This window comes from Dermochelys coriacea, chromosome 11, assembly GCF_009764565.3.
Source record: "Dermochelys coriacea isolate rDerCor1 chromosome 11, rDerCor1.pri.v4, whole genome shotgun sequence".
NCBI classification, from domain to species: domain Eukaryota; kingdom Metazoa; phylum Chordata; order Testudines; family Dermochelyidae; genus Dermochelys; species Dermochelys coriacea.
The window spans coordinates 9,607,729-9,627,790 of NC_050078.2; the positions used below are offsets into that span (position 1 = coordinate 9,607,729).

A 20,062-nucleotide genomic window follows, 5' to 3' on the forward strand; every position below is an offset into this window, starting at 1 on the left:
TAGTCTGTTGGATATGAAATGACATATGATCAGAAACATTAACTATCCTGCCATTTCAGCCCTATGAAGAACAAAAATGTCTGCATATGATAAACCGTAATGAGATTTTATAGTTGTACTGTATGTTTAAACTGAATGACCATGCTAATTTCAGTCCTCAGCCTTTCTGAGCACTAAAGATGCTCACACTTGAGGAGAATTTCCATCAGAATGGCATGTCCAACTTACGAATCAGTGGCTAATGGCGCTGTATAGAACCTTTAAATAAAAAGAATTTTGATCTCAACTGAGGTTTAGTGTGAAATTATTGTTTCTCTCTTTGTATCTAGCTTTCAGATCAGTTAATATATAATTAAAGTCACTCTGCAGTAGGCTTTGTGGTGCTGCTAACCATACTCTGAGCCGTACAAGTAGGATTGCGTTCATAGTTATCCATCAAAACATTGGAACAGTCTTTTTAGGTGAAACATAGCAGAGGTCTGTACAAATGGACTTAAAGAAACTGAAATTATCACAGGAGTTCAGGATCAAGGGACTTTCTACTAAAAGAAAACACTGAGAACCAGAATTGAAACATGCAGAAGAGAACAAAAAGGAAGCAGGTCTGGAAAGGGGGAGTGTAAGGAAGTGAACAGAGGAAGGAAACAAGCTCATTCCACCTGGCAGTGTCTTGGACAGATAATCAGAATGGGGAAAGGGAAATCGACCCTTAAAGCTCCAATGCCTACATGTACTCACCAAGTGGAGGGAAGCCCCGAGCAGGGCTTGTATCTCGACTGCTCTCACGGCTGGTATCGCGGCTGCACCCCTGACTCATGCTGGGTCGGGGGATACGGCTGCTCCGTGCTAGCATGCAGCATGGAGAGTTTCAGAGAAGGTGAACAAGTTTAATGAGGACAGACAGCTTATCAAGGCAAGTCACATTACTGTTAGTTAAGGTAATTATTACATTAGTAATTATCATCTGCTATAGCTACCTCAGGCTTTTCACAAACCAACTGTGTCACATGCTGAGCTGTGTTTTTAACTGGAAGTTTCAGTACCATTGAATGTCTGGCTGGCATAGTATGTTTGTCTCTCAGGCAATCCAAGCTTTATTATTTGAGCAGGAGATCTTCATTCATTTAAAAGAGTGGCTGAGCTCTACTGCTACAGAAGCATGCAAAACAGCTGAAGCTAAAAGAAACCTTTCTGGAAGAAAATTTGCTTAATTACAAGAAAAACAGTCTTTTAGAAGAGGGGGGAAGTGTTTGTAACATGATCAGACTTTTTTAAAAAATTGTCACAAAAGAGAAAGCCATTTCTATGTGTGTTTGGCTTTTGCAAGGATAGTTTTCTCATGATCAAATTTTGGGGGGAAAACAAGACATTGCAGTGTACAGATTTACAGAGGTAAATTCCCCCTTGAAAGATACTGTGAATAGAGAGGGTTACAAAGCAGTTTTAATTTTAAGACAACACGGGTTTCAATGGTTTCCGTCCTTTTACCAAAAGCTGCTTAATTTTAATTGCCCAACTTATCTAAAAACAGAAATACACTTCACAAAAATTCTTGTCGTGCACTCCTTTCCCCAACAAAACTCTCATTGGGCCAGATTCTGATCTCAGGCACACTGATAATTCTGCTGATAATTCCACAGTCACTCCATTGAAGATGTATTGAGATCAGTAACCAAGATCAAAAACTGGCCCATAAAGTCAGCGGGAGTTGTGCCTGAATAAGGAGAGCAGGATTGGGCCCTTAGAGGGATACTTAACCTATCAGTTAAGAGTAAATTCTTGAATAATTTAAGTACGGGGTAAAAAGTGAACAACAAAACTGCCTCATGTAAACCGTAACTGGATTATTCCTTTGTAAACTCTATTTTATTTGGATATGGTAGCAACATGCCAATGAGTCATCATTTATAAATTAGTTCTGCATAACAAAGAAAGCATTGTATCATATTTGTATATGTAACAAAGAGAACCTAAATTACAATTAAGCACTGTGAATTTATCTTGAAATAATTAATGACTGTACAGAGTCTTTTCACTGTACTAGTCTTTGGAAACGAGAGTAGCTACTTTTAAATGAGTAGTCAGGAAAGGCCCTCAAGGAACTGTTCACAGTGCCTGGACTAAAATCAGATCCTTTAGCTTTGTTTTGGATGGCCAGGCTGCAGAGATGCACATACCTTAGTGCTGTCACCTACTCTGCCTGTCTGTTCCATCCTCAGTACACAGCAGGATGTTCGGATTTGCAAAAGTATGTCATAGAATATCAGGGTTGGAAGGGACCTCAGGAGATCATCTAGTCCAACCCCCTGCTCAAAGCAGGACCAATCCTCAATTTTTGCCCCAGATCCCTAAATGGCCCCCTCAAGGATTGAACTCAGAATCCTGGGTTTAGCAGGCCAATGCACAAACCACTGAGCTATCCCTCCCCCGTACGCATGCCTTTGAGTGCAGAGTCTTATAAATGTTTATAGTGCCTGCTCACATATAGAGGAGACTGGGGACAGTGCAAATAGAGCCATGGTAATAGAAAAATTACCATTTAGCACACTGGGACTATTTTGTAGAATCATCAAGGAATGTGATAATAAATTGAATATTTTTGAAGTCCTCGTTATTGAAGAATAGAATATTAGGGATGAGGAGGACAGAGTCAGAGTAAATAATCTGTTTTTATATTATCAGTTAAGTGCTGGGCCTATCGCCCTTCAAAGTATCCCTTGAAGTATAACAGTACAGGACAAAATAGAATCCTTCCCATATAGAGTAAGAAATTCAGATATAAACTGTTGCCAGATTCCTGGTTTCTCAATTCCCTTCCAGGTTTCCAAAACCCAACTCATACATCTGTTTGATGAATTAATGGTTCTGATGTCTGAACTCTGATGTTGAACAATACAAGATGAATACAGACCAACCTGATAATAACACCACCATGCCCAGAAGCCAAGAAAGTTATGAAGGAGATAGAGAGGTGGTGTTATAATAAGTAGGATTATCATGGAGTAAATGAAATTAGGACCCAAAAATACAGGCGCCTCAGATAAAAAAATATATAGGGCAGGAACTGGAAGCTTAAGAGTGAACTATGGGTGAAAAGGAAAACTCCCAAACGTAATGTACGTGAGAAATATACTTACTTGGAACTATGGGGTTCTCTAAAAGTAGGATTGTTCACTCTTGGGTTACATGCTTACATGTAAATCTTGGCAGCCTTCACATGGAGGTAGGCACAGGCATTCATTTATCACAAACACTTTCATGAAATGTATCTTTCATCTGTCAGTCTTCTTCCTGTTTTAAGCACCCTAGGTCTAGCACATATTCTCAGTGTGATAGATGTGATCATTATAGAATGAATGATACAGGCAACACGTTTTTCTTTATTAACGGATTAAAAAGCCTGCATGAAGTATGAGGCATTTGTACTCTTGGATATTACAAATCAAAAGAGAATACTGGGATGTGAGGCCACCCACTAGACACAATATCCAAGCAACCAGAAAAAAAAACAACTTATATTCTGATTTCCTAATGTAATGAGTGATATTTAAATAAGAGACATGTATGTTGGTGGAGAGAGATATACACAAGGGAAAGAGAATGAGCGACAGAAATAGAAGGACCACAGAAAAGAAAAATGACATTAACTCAAAGGAATTTGCCCTGCAGTTCTCCATTGCCTTGAACAGGGATCATTTTAGGTATAAGACAAATAGTAGCTGTACAAGATGCCACATTTCAGGGGTTGTCATGATCCAGATGGGTGTCTGTCTGCAAGAAGAAGTCATCCAGACAGAAAGGTCAGGCAGCTGGAAGGCTTGACTTCAGGATCCCATTCCAAAAAAATATGGATCACAAGGCAGGCGGCCAGTTGGACAGAAGACAAGTTCCAAAATGAGGGAAAACTAAAGAGCCGGGGGAGACAAAATGATACGGGTGGATGGATGAAGATAAAGAAAGCGGAATCTGCTATTTCGACTCAGGGGAAGTGGGGCCCTCTAAAAAAATATCACTTTGGGCACCACTACATCTTATAGGCAGGCCCCCATGCTGGGGGTGGCATGGAGCCTAACCAGCCCAGTAGAATCTCCAAGAGATAACTCACAAAGGCACAGTACATACCATGGGTGTCCATCAAAGAAAGGAAGGCATCCACTGCTACACCCCTGGCCAACAGGGAAGGGGAAAGAGTCCAGGAAAGGACTATGGCCCTAGTTCTGTGCTCCTTTGGTGGGCTAGCGCCACTACCACTACTAGCCTCACAAAGTGTTTGCCCTCAGAGCAGCATAAAACCTACCCTCGTGGGTGGCCTCTGCATGGAGTATCCTGGTGGTGGCGCAAGAGGAGATGAGCTCCTAGCATCTTCCCTCTCTTGCATACACAACACAGACCAGTCACAATCTGGCCCTAAATTACTTACTCAGAAACCACACAAGTCAGTGGCTGAGCCAAGAATAGGACCAAGAAGTCCTAACTTCCAGTGCTCTAATGGTCTGATTTTTCAACACTAATGAACACCCAAGACAGCTGCAAGAGTTGGGCACATTTGAAAAATCAAGTCATTTACTACTAAACACTCCCCTCAAAGGTAAAGCTCCGATTCAGCACAGCAGATAAGCATGTGAATAATGTTAAGCCTATGAGTAAGTCCCACTGTAACTACTCACTTGCTTAGCATACTTAAGAACCTTCCTGAATCAGAGCCTGAGAGAGCCTATCAATAAGCGTAGGATGTACTGGATAGGCGGTGCTAGTTGATTAAATGGGCAGCTCTATGACTGGTGAGGGTAAAAAGGATCTGAGACTCTTAAGAAAGTAAAATATAAAATAATTTAACAACCAAAATACAGGGTAATTAATACCTGGGGAAGAGGTTGCAAAGAGGACTGTGATATCTTAAAGTTTAAGTTTCAAAATATAACTCAATCCAAACAAATGTTATTGCTTTGTCTAGTGTCTAGTTTTTTTAAAGGTCCAATAAAACTGCAGAGTTTCTACATTTGAATATTAAACCAATACAAAACTCAAAAAACACCCTGATTCCAATGACAGCCCAAAAGAATAGCTTCAACCATCAACTCGGAAGGAAAGAAAAGACTGACAGATTTGATAGAGTCCTCACACTCCCAAGAACAAGAACTGATGATTTTTGCAGGGGAGGCATATAAAAGCGATGGGATATAAGTTACACTTTTATAGGAAATTCTCCAAGGCTCCCATAATTTAGTTGAATGCACACAACCCAAGAGTGATTTATGCAAAATAAATTCCCTTCAGATAATAAGAACTGTTTCAAAATAGTCCATGTAACATGATTATCAGCATAAACATGGTAATATCAGAGTCTGTTTCATTTTAACGGACAATATTAGTTTGCAGAATGACAGTAGAATAGTTAACTTCAGTAAGTAAGGGGGCAGCTTGGATTTTAAAAACACTAAACGAAAAAGCACAATATATTTATACAGACATAATAAAAATAGATAACATCAGAGGAGAAGAAATATGAATTTTGAAAAATGTTCACCATAAATAATGTAAAATTTAATGGATCATAATTCAGGATATACTCTTAGAGAGACCTCCTAAGATCATTTCAATAAATCTGAAATATAAATAAATAAGGAGTACTTCTATGTTGACATCTAATATGCTATAAACTGAGCACTGGGCTTAAATTTAAAAGATAATGGCTAAAATCCTAGCCCTATTGAAGCCAATGGCAAAAACTCATTTACTTCAACGAGGCTACAATTTCACACAATGAGTTTAGTTGCAACTTCTTATAAGTTCTGTAAAACTATATTATCCTTTTTTTATGAAAAAATCATTTCTAAGAATTTCTTTTCCCCTATACACTTTGGTTAATTTCTGCAAATACTCACATTTTATATCAAAGTCATTAGCAGCAATAAGTATAGCTTTGGCTTGTCCACAGAACATATACAGAGAATCATTTTTGCTTTCATTCAAAAGGACAGCTGTGTTTGTGAACAACTCTGGAATAATGTTTGTTCAATTGATTTAAACCAAATTAGAGAGATCACTGGTAAATTTGAAAATAAAAGTGCATACAGAATATTTATACAACAGCCAATGTATCTCCACATAGACAAAAATATTTGTTAGCAAAATACTTAGCATGTGAATCTAAAATGCAATCTAATAAAAGACTCCAGGATGTATGAGGTGATGCACATAAACCGTTCAGCGTGCTGTATTTCCCAAAACAGGTCCCAATCCTGCAAGGTGCTGAGTGCCCTCTGACTTCAATCAATTCCCAGGGATTTCAGCATTTCACAGGAGTTGCTCAGCTCCTTGCAGGATTGGGCCATACAGTTTTATTTAAGTGTGAGATTTTTGCAATAGTGGGCTTTCCCCTTCACTTAATTCTTTCTTCATCCTGATTCAGAAATAACAAAGATGATGCCACAATTTCGAACAGAAGGCACCATACACTCTTTTGACTCACTCTGAAAACAGATATCAACATGGAAAATTAAAATGACGTTTTAAAAACTGAATCACTAATAATGTTTCCTCACATTGAAATTAATTTAATAATTTAAGGATTCAAAAGCACATGATGGTAAAATGCAGTCATATAGTTTTCTTGTTAGCATGAATTACCTTCCCTTGGGCAAGCTGGTCGAGATGTCATGTCGGTGAGAATTCTTACCTAGTCCTATTCTGTTGGGGCTTGTCTCTCGGCTGCATCCCTGACTTCGAGGGATCTTGCTGCGTTTCTCTGAGGATGATGGCACTGGTGGGACTCTGGCTGTTCCACTGGTCAGTCCACCGTATGCACTTCCCAACAGCTTGCCAGGGGAACTAGACCGGCTGCCAGCTACAAAGGAACCAGAAGTAAGGAAGCATGATAAATCTTCTGGACAATTCAAAATAGGGATTTTAATCATTTTTAAACAGGGCCTGAAATAAAGAGGGCTCCATCTAAGAGAATGATCCAAAGCCTGCTGAAGTTAATGTAAGTCTTTCCATGGGCTTTGGCTCAGGCCCTACACAATACATAACTCAACAATTGGGCTTGTATTATTCAGCCTGCCTGACCAGTGCATCTAAAGAACAAATTTTTAGATAAAATAATCCAGTGGGGGAAAATTAAGAACCCCATCTCAACAACAGAATTCTAGTAGATTAAGATGATAAATGACCCAATCGTATATAGCCTGTGGATACATCACCTCAGCTGGCCATCACAAACATTTACTTTGTATATGTGTTTGACTGGTTAAAATTAAATTGCTTTGCTGTAAGTTTGCAGCTGGGTGAACTATTTGTAACATATAGCAATATTTGGCCAATTTTGCCTGTTCTTGTCTGTTTGAATTGTCCATGAACAGATCACATTTTTCTAGACTCTGATCTATGCAAACAGCCTACTGACCAAGATTTATTCACACAGAGTATTCAAGTTGTTCATTAGTTAACATTTGAAATCTGAGCTGCATTTGGCATTTCTGACTGGACAAATGGTTTCCATGGTATGTTTCTGTTGCCTGGTTGGATCTAAGAAACTCATAGAATCAAGTTTTGGGTGGGAATGCTCATGTTTTCAAACTCAAAGTTTATTCTCCCTGATGTTTGCTTAAAGCTAAGCACAAAGGATTTTAAAAGAACTGGACTTGGGACCCTTTTTGCTTCCTTAGCTGTATAAAAAGAAAAGGAGTACTTGTGGCACCTTAGAGACTAACAAATTTATTAGAGCATAAGCTTTCGTGAGCTACAGCTCACTTCATCGGATGCATTTGGTGGAAAAAACACAGGAGAGATTTATATACACACACACACAGAGAACATGAAACAATGGGTTTATCATACACACTGTAAGGAGAGTGATCACTTAAGATAAGCCATCACCAACAGCAGGGGGGGGAAGGAGGAAAACCTTTCATGGTGACAAGCAGGTAGGCTAATTCCAGCAGTTAACAAGAATATCAGAGGAACAGTGGGGGGTGGGGTGGGGTGGGGTGAGGGGGAGAAATACCATGGGGAAATAGTTTTACTTTGTGTAATGACTCATCCATTCCCAGTCTCTATTCAAGCCTAAGTTAATTGTATCCAGTTTGCAAATTAATTCCAATTCAGCAGTCTCTCGTTGGAGTCTGTTTTTGAAGCTTTTTTGTTGAAGTATAGCCACTCTTAGGTCTGTGATCGAGTGACCAGAGAGATTGAAGTGTTCTCCAACTGGTTTTTGAATGTTATAATTCTTGACGTCTGATTTGTGTCCATTCATTCTTTTACGTAGAGACTGTCCAGTTTGGCCAATGTACATGGCAGAGGGGCATTGCTGGCACATGATGGCATATATCACATTGGTAGATGCGCAGGTGAACGAGCCTCTGATAGTGTGGCTGATGTGATTAGGTCCTATGATGGTATCCCCTGAATAGATATGTGGACAGAGTTGGCAACGGGCTTTGTTGCAAGGATAGGTTCCTGGGTTAGTGGTTCTGTTGTGTGGTGTGTGGTTGCTGGTGAGTATTTGCTTCAGATTGGGGGGCTGTCTGTAAGCAAGGACTGGTCTGTCTCCCAAGATCTGAGAGAGCGATGGCTCGTCCTTCAGGATAGGTTGTAGATCCTTGATGATGCGTTGGAGAGGTTTTAGTTGGGGGCTGAAGGTGATGGCTAGTGGCGTTCTGTTGTTTTCTTTGTTGGGCCTGTCCTGTAGTAGGTGACTTCTGGGTACTCTTCTGGCTGTGTCAATCTGTTTCTTCACTTCAGCAGGTGGGTATTGTAGTTGTAGGAATGCATGATAGAGATCTTGTAGGTGTTTGTCTCTGTCTGAGGGGTTGGAGCAAATGCGGTTATATCGTAGCGCTTGGCTGTAGACAATGGATCGAGTGGTATGATCTGGATGAAAGCTAGAGGCATGTAGGTAGGAATAGCAGTCAGTAGGTTTCCGATATAGGGTGGTGTTTATGTGACCATCGCTTATTAGCACCGTAGTGTCCAGGAAGTGGATCTCTTGTGTGGACTGGTCCAGGCTGAGGTTGATGGTGGGATGGAAATTGTTGAAATCATGGTGGAATTCCTCAAGAGCTTCTTTTCCATGGGTCCAGATGATGAAGATGTCATCAATGTAGCGCAAGTAGAGTAGGGGCATTAGGGGACGAGAGCTGAGGAAGCGTTGTTCTAAGTCAGCCATAAAAATGTTGGCATACTGTGGGGCCATGCGGGTACCCATCGCAGTGCCGCTGATTTGAAGGTATACATTGTCACCAAATGTGAAATAGTTATGGGTCAGGACAAAGTCACAAAGTTCTGCCACCAGGTTAGCCGTGACAGTATCGGGGATACTGTTCCTGACGGCTTGTAGTCCATCTTTGTGTGGAATGTTGGTGTAGAGGGCTTCTACATCCATAGTGGGAATGGATGAGTCATTACACAAAGTAAAACTATTTCCCCATGGTATTTCTCCCCCTCACCCCACCCCACCCCACCCCACCCCCCACTGTTCCTCTGATATTCTTAAAAAGAAAAGGAGTACTTGTGGCACCTTAGAGACTAACAAATTTATTAGAGCATAAGCTTTCGCGAGCTACAGCTCACTTCATCGGATGCATTTGGTGGAAAAAACAGAGGAGAGATTTATATACACACACACAGAGAACATGAAACAATGGGTTTATCATACACACTGTAAGGAGAGTGATCACTTAAGATAAGCCATCACCCACAGCAGGGGGGGAAAGGAGGAAAACCTTCCATGGTGACAAGCAGGTAGGCTAATTCCAGCAGTTAACAAGAATATCAGAGGAACAGTGGGGGGTGGGGTGGGGGGGAGAAATACCATGGGGAAATAGTTTTACTTTGTGTAATGACTCATCCATTCCCAGTCTCTATTCAAGCCTAAGTTAATTGTATCCAGTTTGCAAATTAATTCCAATTCAGCAGTCTCTCGTTGGAGTCTGTTTTTGAAGCTTTTTTGTTGAAGTATAGCCACTCTTAGGTCTGTGATCGAGTGACCAGAGAGATTGAAGTGTTCTCCAACTGGTTTTTGAATGTTATAATTCTTGACGTCTGATTTGTGTCCATTCATTCTTTTGCGTAGAGACTGTCCAGTTTGGCCAATGTACATGGCAGAGGGGCATTGCTGGCACATGATGGCATATATCACATTGGTAGATGCGCAGGTGAACAAGCCTCTGATAGTGTGGCTGATGTGATTAGGCCCTATGATGGTATCCCCTGAATAGATATGTGGACAGAGTTGGCAACGGGCTTTGTTGCAAGGATAGGTTCCTGGGTTAGTGGTTCTGTTGTGTGTTGTGTTGTACTCTACTTGCGCTACATTGATGACATCTTCATCATCTGGACCCATGGAAAAGAAGCTCTTGAGGAATTCCACCATGATTTCAACAATTTCCATCCCACCATCAACCTCAGCCTGGACCAGTCCACACAAGAGATCCACTTCCTGGACACTACGGTGCTAATAAGCGATGGTCACATAAACACCACCCTATATCGGAAACCTACTGACCGCTATTCCTACCTACATGCCTCTAGCTTTCATCCAGATCATACCACTCGATCCATTGTCTACAGCCAAGCGCTACGATATAACCGCATTTGCTCCAACCCCTCAGACAGAGACAAACACCTACAAGATCTCTATCATGCATTCCTACAACTACAATACCCACCTGCTGAAGTGAAGAAACAGATTGACAGAGCCAGAAGAGTACCCAGAAGTCACCTACTACAGGACAGGCCCAACAAAGAAAACAACAGAACGCCACTAGCCATCACCTTCAGCCCCCAACTAAAACCTCTCCAACGCATCATCAAGGATCTACAACCTATCCTGAAGGACGAGCCATCACTCTCTCAGATCTTGGGAGATAGACCAGTCCTTGCTTACAGACAGCCCCCCAATCTGAAGCAAATACTCACCAGCAACCACACACCACACAACAGAACCACTAACCCAGGAACCTATCCTTGCAACAAAGCCCGTTGCCAACTCTGTCCACATATCTATTCAGGGGATACCATCATAGGACCTAATCACATCAGCCACACTATCAGAGGCTCGTTCACCTGCGCATCTACCAATGTGATATATGCCATCATGTGCCAGCAATGCCCCTCTGCCATGTACATTGGCCAAACTGGACAGTCTCTACGTAAAAGAATGAATGGACACAAATCAGACGTCAAGAATTATAACATTCAAAAACCAGTTGGAGAACACTTCAATCTCTCTGGTCACTCGATCACAGACCTAAGAGTGGCTATACTTCAACAAAAAAGCTTCAAAAACAGACTCCAACGAGAGACTGCTGAATTGGAATTAATTTGCAAACTGGATACAATTAACTTAGGCTTGAATAGAGACTGGGAATGGATGAGTCATTACACAAAGTAAAACTATTTCCCCATGGTATTTCTCCCCCCCACCCCACCCCCCACTGTTCCTCTGATATTCTTGTTAACTGCTGGAATTAGCCTACCTGCTTGTCACCATGGAAGGTTTTCCTCCTTTCCCCCCCCTGCTGTGGGTGATGGCTTATCTTAAGTGATCACTCTCCTTACAGTGTGTATGATAAACCCATTGTTTCATGTTCTCTGTGTGTGTGTATATAAATCTCTCCTCTGTTTTTTCCACCAAATGCATCCGATGAAGTGAGCTGTAGCTCACGAAAGCTTATGCTCTAATAAATTTGTTAGTCTCTAAGGTGCCACAAGTACTCCTTTTCTTTTTGCGAATACAGACTAACACGGCTGCTACTCTGAAATCTGATATTCTTGTTAACTGCTGGAATTAGCCTACCTGCTTGTCACCATGAAAGGTTTTCCTCCTTCCCCCCCCTGCTGTTGGTGATGGCTTATCTTAAGTGATCACTCTCCTTACAGTGTGTATGATAAACCCATTGTTTCATGTTCTCTGTGTGTGTGTGTATATAAATCTCTCCTCTGTTTTTTCCACCAAATGCATCCGATGAAGTGAGCTGTAGCTCACGAAAGCTTATGCTCTAATAAATTTGTTAGTCTCTAAGGTGCCACAAGTACTCCTTTTCTTTTTGCGAATACAGACTAACACGGCTGCTACTCTGAAACCTGTGATTAGCTGTATAAAGACGACCTTGAAAATATGCTGTTGCTGTAAGCTCTACTGTCAATAAACTTGTTTGCTAGAATATCCAGGGAAAGTACTTCTGAAAGGCATGCAAAGAATCAAAAAAGTCTAACATTTTGAACAATATTCATGGGTTACTGTTTTTTTAAATATTCATCCAGCTCTAATAATTTCCATCAGAAGATTAATTCACACAACTAATAATAGATGAGACAGAAATTGATCTGGCGTTTCTAGTCTAAAAGTGTACACAACTTTATTAGTTGATAGAAAAATACTTTAAACATCAGAGTTACATTATAAACTTACCTGCCCTTTCCTATTCTCTGCAGGGTGATATTTTGCAAAGATTGAAGCTCTGAAGTCATGTATTGCCCCCCACAACCACCACCACAACATATGGCACTGGGAGTGCGCCAAAGCTCTGAACATTTGTGACTGATTTTAATCACCTGTACCTCCTCTTTTACACTAATGCAGCACTCTGAAGGCCAAATACTCCTCCTAGTTACACTGGTGTGATTCCACTTCAAAGGGGTTGAACTGATATAGAACAATTTGGCATCTAGGGTTTAAATCGCAGAATCTTCTTCGCAATTCCTACAGTAACTTCACAAAGGGGTGCCCTCATTACACAGAACATATGTTTATCACATTAATTATCATGGAAAAGCTGAGGTGATCACAATACAAATCTGACATTTTGATTTTATTTTAGGGACATGCCTTTTCAACCTCCTACAGTGAATAAGGGGGTGGGGGACCCGAGATGTTGAAATATTTAACAAGAGAGCACATGAGAAAGAGACTGTGAGAAACGGAAAATGTTTCTTACCACCAGCAGGATTAGCTGATCTGGATCCTTGTTTATGAGAGCAGACCAAAGGACAGGCAAAAAGTGGATTAAAAGACAGTAAGACAATACAGAGTTCAGCATGCATTATGTTATACATAATGTGAACGGATTTATTTACAAACATACACTGCTCCTAAGCCTCTGCAAAACACAGTGAGTTAATGTGCTGATAAGTAGCTGGGCCCAACTTGCATACATTTTTCCACTGCCACTTAATTTCTCTAGGTTCATAAATTTCTTTGAGTGAATCTATGGTAGGCCAAATTCTCCCTGACTTACAGCTGGGCTATTCTGAAAAAGGCAACAGGGTTGCCCAGCACGCGAGTCAGAGGAGAATTTGGCCCTATATCTATATTACGTTTGCACTCTAGAGTGGTTTATTTCATGCAGAGGTTGGCCTAAGAGACGGTGTTCAGATCCGGGTTTGGCTGGCGTTGGGATTTGATGCCAAACTAGGGTTAGGGATCGGGTTTAGATTTGACTGCCTTGAAGCTGCACAAGCCAGTCCTGAGAGATTTCAGCACCAAATGGGAGAAACCTTGAGAGAGCAGCTGATCTAATAAGATTTCCACCATGATGAACTGAAATCCTTCTTGAGATATTTCAGCTTCATCTGAACTGGAATCAGGAAAAAGGCCATTTCCTGCTTGGATTGGATATGGATCCAAAGCCACTGAGGTGGGTTTGGATCTCTGCATCCAAATCCCAGCCTATCACCACCACAGTATGAAGACCTGAGGTTTTCTGTTTGAAACCATTTCCAATATAATGACTTTAAAACTGTTCCCTCCTCCCTCTAGCCTGACATTCAGTGAAGAAGTGACGCCATGAACAGAGCAGACATTTTTCAGTGAGGCTGCAAAACAAGACAAGTCCTCATAACTAAGAGTCCTCTTCCCACCTTCCCACACAAACTTAAGATTCCTCAGTCTATGAAGAGGCACTTCCTCTCCTTGGGAACATGCTCCCCATATGCAAACCTTCTGAGTCCTAGGTCAAAATTCTCCTCTCAGATCAGTATGGCAGATATTCTGCTCTCCCTTAATGGGGGAATCATGCCATGCAAGGAAACCGGAACTTCAGAGCCAGGATATGCCATGTGGATCAGAAAGCACATCTTTTCCTCTTAAATCTATGCAGGATTTTACACATTAACTTAGATGGAAATGAGATAATATAAGCAAGAGAAGCTTGGGAGAACAGGAACCCAATAGACAGTAGCAGGCTGGAGATACAAGGAAGGTGTCTCACTAAGTTGTACTTTACTGAAGTCCAACATATATTATCTAGTCTGATATATAGTAACAAACTTTACATGACTGGAATTTTTCAGTTGTGCTGTGCAATGAACAGAAAAACAGTAATTTCTATGCTTAAGTATTTAAATCTCAGGCCCTATTATTTAACAACGACTTGGACTGTGAGCTCTTTGGGGCTGACTGTCTTTCTGTGATATGTGCATGCAGTGCCTAGCACAATGGGGACTCATTCTTGGCTGGAGCCCTCAGGCACTGCCACAATACAAATAAGAGATAATATTAATAAATATAGACCCTTCCCCTCCCTTAAAAGAAAGGCTTCTTACGCTGGGACTGTGAAACTACTTTAGCACGGCTGCGGCCTCGGGTATCGGCAGGTGTTGAGGTAACACTTGTGGCACTTCCGGAGCTTTGCCTCCTTGTACGGATCCGACCTGGGGAATGCAAAGAAAAGTGGAATGTTAACAGCTTGGCCCAAGGGGAAACTTTGCTGTGGCTTCTAACTTGCTGTCTGTTCTATATTGAATTTTTTTTTTTGCAAAAGTAACAACGATAAGAAGTGAATTCCCTGGAATAGCACTTGCAGTTTAAAACGCAATTAAAATTGTTTTTGACAAGAAGGAACAAAGTTGCTAATATGGGCATAACAGGTGCACCCAGAAAATCTCACATTTGGGCATCGATGCTTTCGTACCCCTATCTACAAACTGGCATTGCATTGCAAACTGGCATGCATCAGTGACAGATTTTGATAACACCACCTGGCCATATGTATTTGTCTTAGGTGTGCCCATTATGCTCATGTTGGAAAAGTCATCTCTAAGGGTTACCCCTAGTGTATATAAATTCAGCATATTTACCCCCCAAGTTAGTGCAGCTTTAATTGTAATGAAGAGTCCCAAGCAATGCAATCAACGCTATGCAAGAAATCCTGTACCTGCCCTTTATTTTTTTAAGCAAAGAATTGGTATAAAGTTTCTTGTTCGGAATCCTTTTTATTTCTCCCTCACAGAAATTTTAGCTGGAAAAAACCCATTAGCTTGTTCAGTAGATGTCCCTGCTTGGTCAAGGCTGTTCCTGACAGTATGTTCTTTCCAATACTTGGACACAATTATGAGTCTTTAGTTGCTAGAAAAGGAATGATGATTAAGACCAACAAAAATAAAACCTCTGTCCGTACTTTTCAACACCTCAGTTCTCAGCCAAACTTGAAACAGTCCTGGGATTGATGCCAGTACCAACACTGCATTCAGAGAACAAGTTCAAGTTTCAGGCATGATAATCAGAGGAAATAAAGAGGCATGTAAAAGATTACACATTCTGGACAATGTCATCCACTGATCACGTAAATTTGTCTCCACTGTTGTTGTTATAGAACATTTACACGGTACCATAAATGTAACTGGGGCATTACAAACACAGATAGATGCACACTTCCTGCCCTGAAGACCTCACACTTCCTATGAGACAAGACCAATGCACACAGGACAAGACAGAGGTCGGTAGTTTGGGATTGACTGAACAGACTGACAGCTATGTTTTTTCTGTCAGAGCTCTCAGAACACAGGTAAAGTGGGTGGAAAACACTTCTGATAAGCTTGCCAGACAGTATTTCTAACAGGAAACTTCAATTTCAGAGGAAAAACAAACATAAGAACAGGTTCTCATTTGGAGATGAGAAGTGAGAAACATGGGTTGAAGCTGAACTTAGAATACATGTATTTTCAGTGTCCTGTTTTAAAACAATAGCTAAGTAGGCTTCAGAATTTATAGAGATTCTCCCATTGAAAAAATATTTCTAGCCTTGGCACAGTAGAAATGCTGGGCCAGATTCTCTACAGCATTGCAGCCCTTAAGCACTGCTCAGGAAAAGGGGCCAATATCCAATCACCACTGCCCAGAAGAGAGTTCCTTTTGGTGGGAATTCTCTGGTGGGTGTAAATATGGTGATCCGGGTCTGTATCTGCTGCCTTGCATCCACTCCTGTGCTAGATGGGGAGCGTCAGCGGGGAGTAGGAGACATGTTGCTGTGCTATCCCTATCCTGGTGTAAGTTCCATTAAAGAGCGAACGTCAGTGGTGGAACTGGCAGCAGCTCAGAGCATCACATGGCTGGTACTAGCCCCAGCTCCCTGTCACTTCCTCTGCACCCAGAAGAGCTCCAGCACAAGAGAATATCTAGCCCCATATGTTCCCTGCCTCAATTTGGTAAATTCTATGCTGACTTACATCCCACTGATTTCGGTGGGTTTGCACAATTTGTGCAGAATTTGGCACGCAGGCTGTGCTCTATTTCTAGACTTCAATGGCAGCAGCAGATCTGTGTGTGAAGAAAAAAAAGGGGGGGGTGACACAGGCCCATATCGTACCTTAGGAGGTGGCAACTCCATATAAGAGTTTAATCTGTTCTATCTTATCCTTTAAACTTTTTGAGATACTGATGGAAAGGACTGAGAACTGTACAAAGTACCGGATGGCAACTGTGCTGATAAGCTGAAATTCAACGCCTAAACTGTAACGGATTTCAAGGGGAAATAGCATCAGTAACCAGTATGTGCTAGAGGTCAGCCTGCCCTGACAGCACGGATAAGATGGAAGGAGTCTGACATTTTCCTTTTGCATGCACTCCCCCACTTTTTTCAGTTCAAGGTCCCAGAACTTTTCTGTTCCTCCTGTGTCTGACAACGTAAGGAATTGATTTCTTAAACAGCAGAAGGAAATCAGAACTAATTGTAGTAAACAATTGTTCTACATTTATAAAACAAAAGACTAAACTCCAAGACATCAAGATGTTCCTGCGGAAGAACCAAGACATCATTTTTCTTTTTAAATGCCAGCCCCATTAAGTAGGAGGGAAAGAGTTAGAGGAACAGAACACAAATGTCAAAATAAACCAATGCATGTTTATTTCCAGTTATGCTAATAAAGCATTCAGGCCCAATCCAATGCCTTTTGAAGTTAATGGTAAGACTTCCCTGGGCTTTGAATCAGGGCTTCTAAGTAAAAGTCTGCCTTCTGTTTTGCTTGGCAGATCTCAACACTGATATCTGGTCTTTCTACCATGCACAAAATTCTTGCTGAATTCAATGGGGGTTTCTCACATGTTGGGGGAGAGATATCAACACTGAGAATGGCCACCTTGATCTGAGAGCAGAGTTTTATCCTTATTTTAGTAATAGGACTTAAATTTTCTCATCCTCTGAAACAGGCACTGTATTTTTAACTGAGTATGTAACTGAAATTGAAAGACAAGCAGATGTCCCACCACCATGAAAGAGAGATTGGGGTTACCTAATCCACAAACGTGTGGCATTCTCCCCATTTCCATATGCTTGCCTGACACAGTGCAAGACCAGCAACTGACGAGAACTAAATTAATTTCAAGCATTGCAGAGTTGTGACTCCAAGCATAACACGATGCTATCCCATCTTTTTTCCATGATACTGTGCCATTATATGAAAGCACTGAAAATTCACCACCCACTGATACACAATGATGATATAAGGGTGGATATATCATAATGTTATGATAACAAGTCACTCTGGGATTATTTTGTCCTAGACCATTTCTATTGAATCATATGAAATGGCAGAAAACTTAACACAGAGGTTGCCCAGATGGCTTGTGCCCTTCTGGAACAATGAGTTCAGCAAAATTAAAACATCTGAAAACTGGGAAATACAGAGTGAAGTGAAAGACTCATGCAACCTTAACTCTGGAGCTGACAGTGGCCCTGGGAATTACCTCCATGCACTCTATGTATATTCATTGTGTTAAGTATCACTGCATTCAATGGTGGAGGAAGAAGTTGGAGCAGCTTGGAAGAGCTGTGCTTGTGACATGAGACGATCTGGCTCTGAGTCCCCCGCAGGTGATTATCAAAAGAAAGAGGTACCAGTGTGCCTTGTGGTTCCAGTCTGCATCATTTCAATACAGAATTGTGTAGGTGGTGTCAGTAGCAGGGCCCTGGGGGCTTCTTGCCATGGGTGTTGTCAGTAGTGAGGTGGGATATGAGAGCAGTCTGTGGATTCAATGATGGGTATGGGAAAGTATAGGTTTAGGTGCTATCCTGTGAGCTAGTGTGAAGGGGTTGGGAAAGGGTATAAAGCCGTAGTTACATTTTAGAAGGGTGGTATTCTGTCTGGGGAGCAGGCTGAGTGTTTGAACACAGGGCAAGTGCAGGTAGTACCTGTCCATTAATGAGAAGACCAAGTGGGAGTGCGCATGTTAGTGGGGCACCACCCAAAGAGAGCAGAGTTAAGATTCTGGGGGCATTTCCCTTAACTCTGTACTTCCTGGTTTTCTGAAATGTGAGTTGAAGAGGAGCAGGGTCCCCAAGATCCCAGAAAGCACAGTGGGCAGGGACAAGGGTTCAGAGCACTGCAGAGGGGTAGGGCTCCCCCAGATCCCAACATACACATGGAAGGGGAGAATCCAGGGCTAGCAAAACCCTCCATTCCTAAACTCGTCTTCCTCTGATATCCCTCACATTCTCCAACCCCTCGTGTCTTCTCCTCCCCAACCCCTACTCTCTTCCCCTTTACCTAAGCCCTCCAAACCCTTCCCTGCCCTTCCACCCATTTCCATTTATCCCCCTCACAATGCCTCCATCCTTTGCTGCAGACCCAGACCCATCTTCTTCTACTACTGCCTATCCTTGCACCCCTAATCACCCCTTCCCTCACAGTCAGCATTCACGTGTGCAATTTATTTTCTTTTCAAAAAATAGTTTCAGCACCTTCTGAATATTTTGCTGTACTCAGATTACATTTCTGAAAAATAAAATATAATAATAAACTAACTAACAAAACAAACCCAAACATCTTGACACAGGCAGATTTCCCCCTAAAGTTTACAGTTCATTCTCAGATTTCTGTCCAGGGTAGATTTCAGAATTCAAACTTGCTAGAATCTGTGAATTTAACAAGATGCAGGATTTTTCCTGGGGGTGTATCGCAGGAAGTCCTTGCTCAGATGGCCTCACATTTGAATCACTAACCCCAGACTACGTTCCCATGAGGCATAGCAAATTTCAAGAACCCACACAAGCACATGGACATCAGTGCACTAAGGAGTCCTCCTTTGGGGCTTCCCATCCTTAGCTAGAACAGAGCTGGGGCTCCATTATAATACTGCATAACATGAGAGGGAGAATGGAGGGGACAGGCACTCATCTCCATCAGAACCACAGCAGGCTCAGAGGGGTGTTAAGTGGCCCTTCATCTCAATGAGATGTTCTCAGCAGAAAGAAGAGGAGTACTTGTGGCATCTTAGAGACTAACAAATTTATTTGCATCCAATGAAGTGAGCTGTAGCTCATGAACGCTTATGCTCAAATAAATTCGTTAGTCTCTAAGGTGCCACAAGTCCTCCTTTTCTTACAGACTAACACAGCTGCTACTCTGAAATCAGCAGAAAGAGAATACCTCATGGAGATGAATGTAGTTTGAGATGTGTGAACTGCTCCATTAACATCCCTGAGTGTAACATTCCCTTCCTCTCTCCCCAGTGCTGGAGAGTTTCTGACCAGTGTCAAGCATAACCTGTTCTCACCTCCTCAGCCCAGTCTCAGCAGTGTGTTCTTGGGGTATGCTGAGCATGCCTCCCCCACCCAGAGGGGCAAGATTCCCCAGATCCTGGCTCATATGGGGGGATAGCGAGAGGGGCTTAGATACCCTCATAATCTGGGTCACAGGAGGTGGGGGCAGTTAAGGAGGGGTCAAACCCCCACAGATGCACAGGGACCCCTAGATCCTGGTTTGCAAACATGGGGGCAGGCAGCTGGGCTCAGACTCCTCTGGGGGGCAGGGACCCCCAGATCCCAGAGGGTGAGGAGTTCAGTCA

At 41.9% G+C, this 20,062-nt stretch overlaps 1 protein-coding gene across 41 annotated transcripts in view; it reads right to left on the reverse strand.

Annotated features, from left to right (window-relative positions):
- CLASP1 (cytoplasmic linker associated protein 1) overlaps window positions 1–20,062 on the reverse strand; it is a 290,372-nt gene that overhangs the window by 91,738 nt on the left and 178,572 nt on the right. For 18 of the 41 annotated variants that reach the window (XM_043504920.1, XM_038421081.2, XM_038421077.2 and 15 more), the window contains 4 exons: window positions 14,545–14,652; window positions 12,939–12,965; window positions 6,680–6,847; window positions 739–846 (listed from right to left, as the gene is read on the reverse strand). In XM_043504920.1, coding sequence (XP_043360855.1) covers window positions 739–846; window positions 6,680–6,847; window positions 12,939–12,965; window positions 14,545–14,652 — 411 coding nt within the window. The remainder of the gene's footprint in view (window positions 1–738; window positions 847–6,679; window positions 6,848–12,938; window positions 12,966–14,544; window positions 14,653–20,062) is intronic. The other 23 variants (XM_038421094.2, XM_043504925.1, XM_043504926.1 and 20 more) reach the window with 3 other exon arrangements.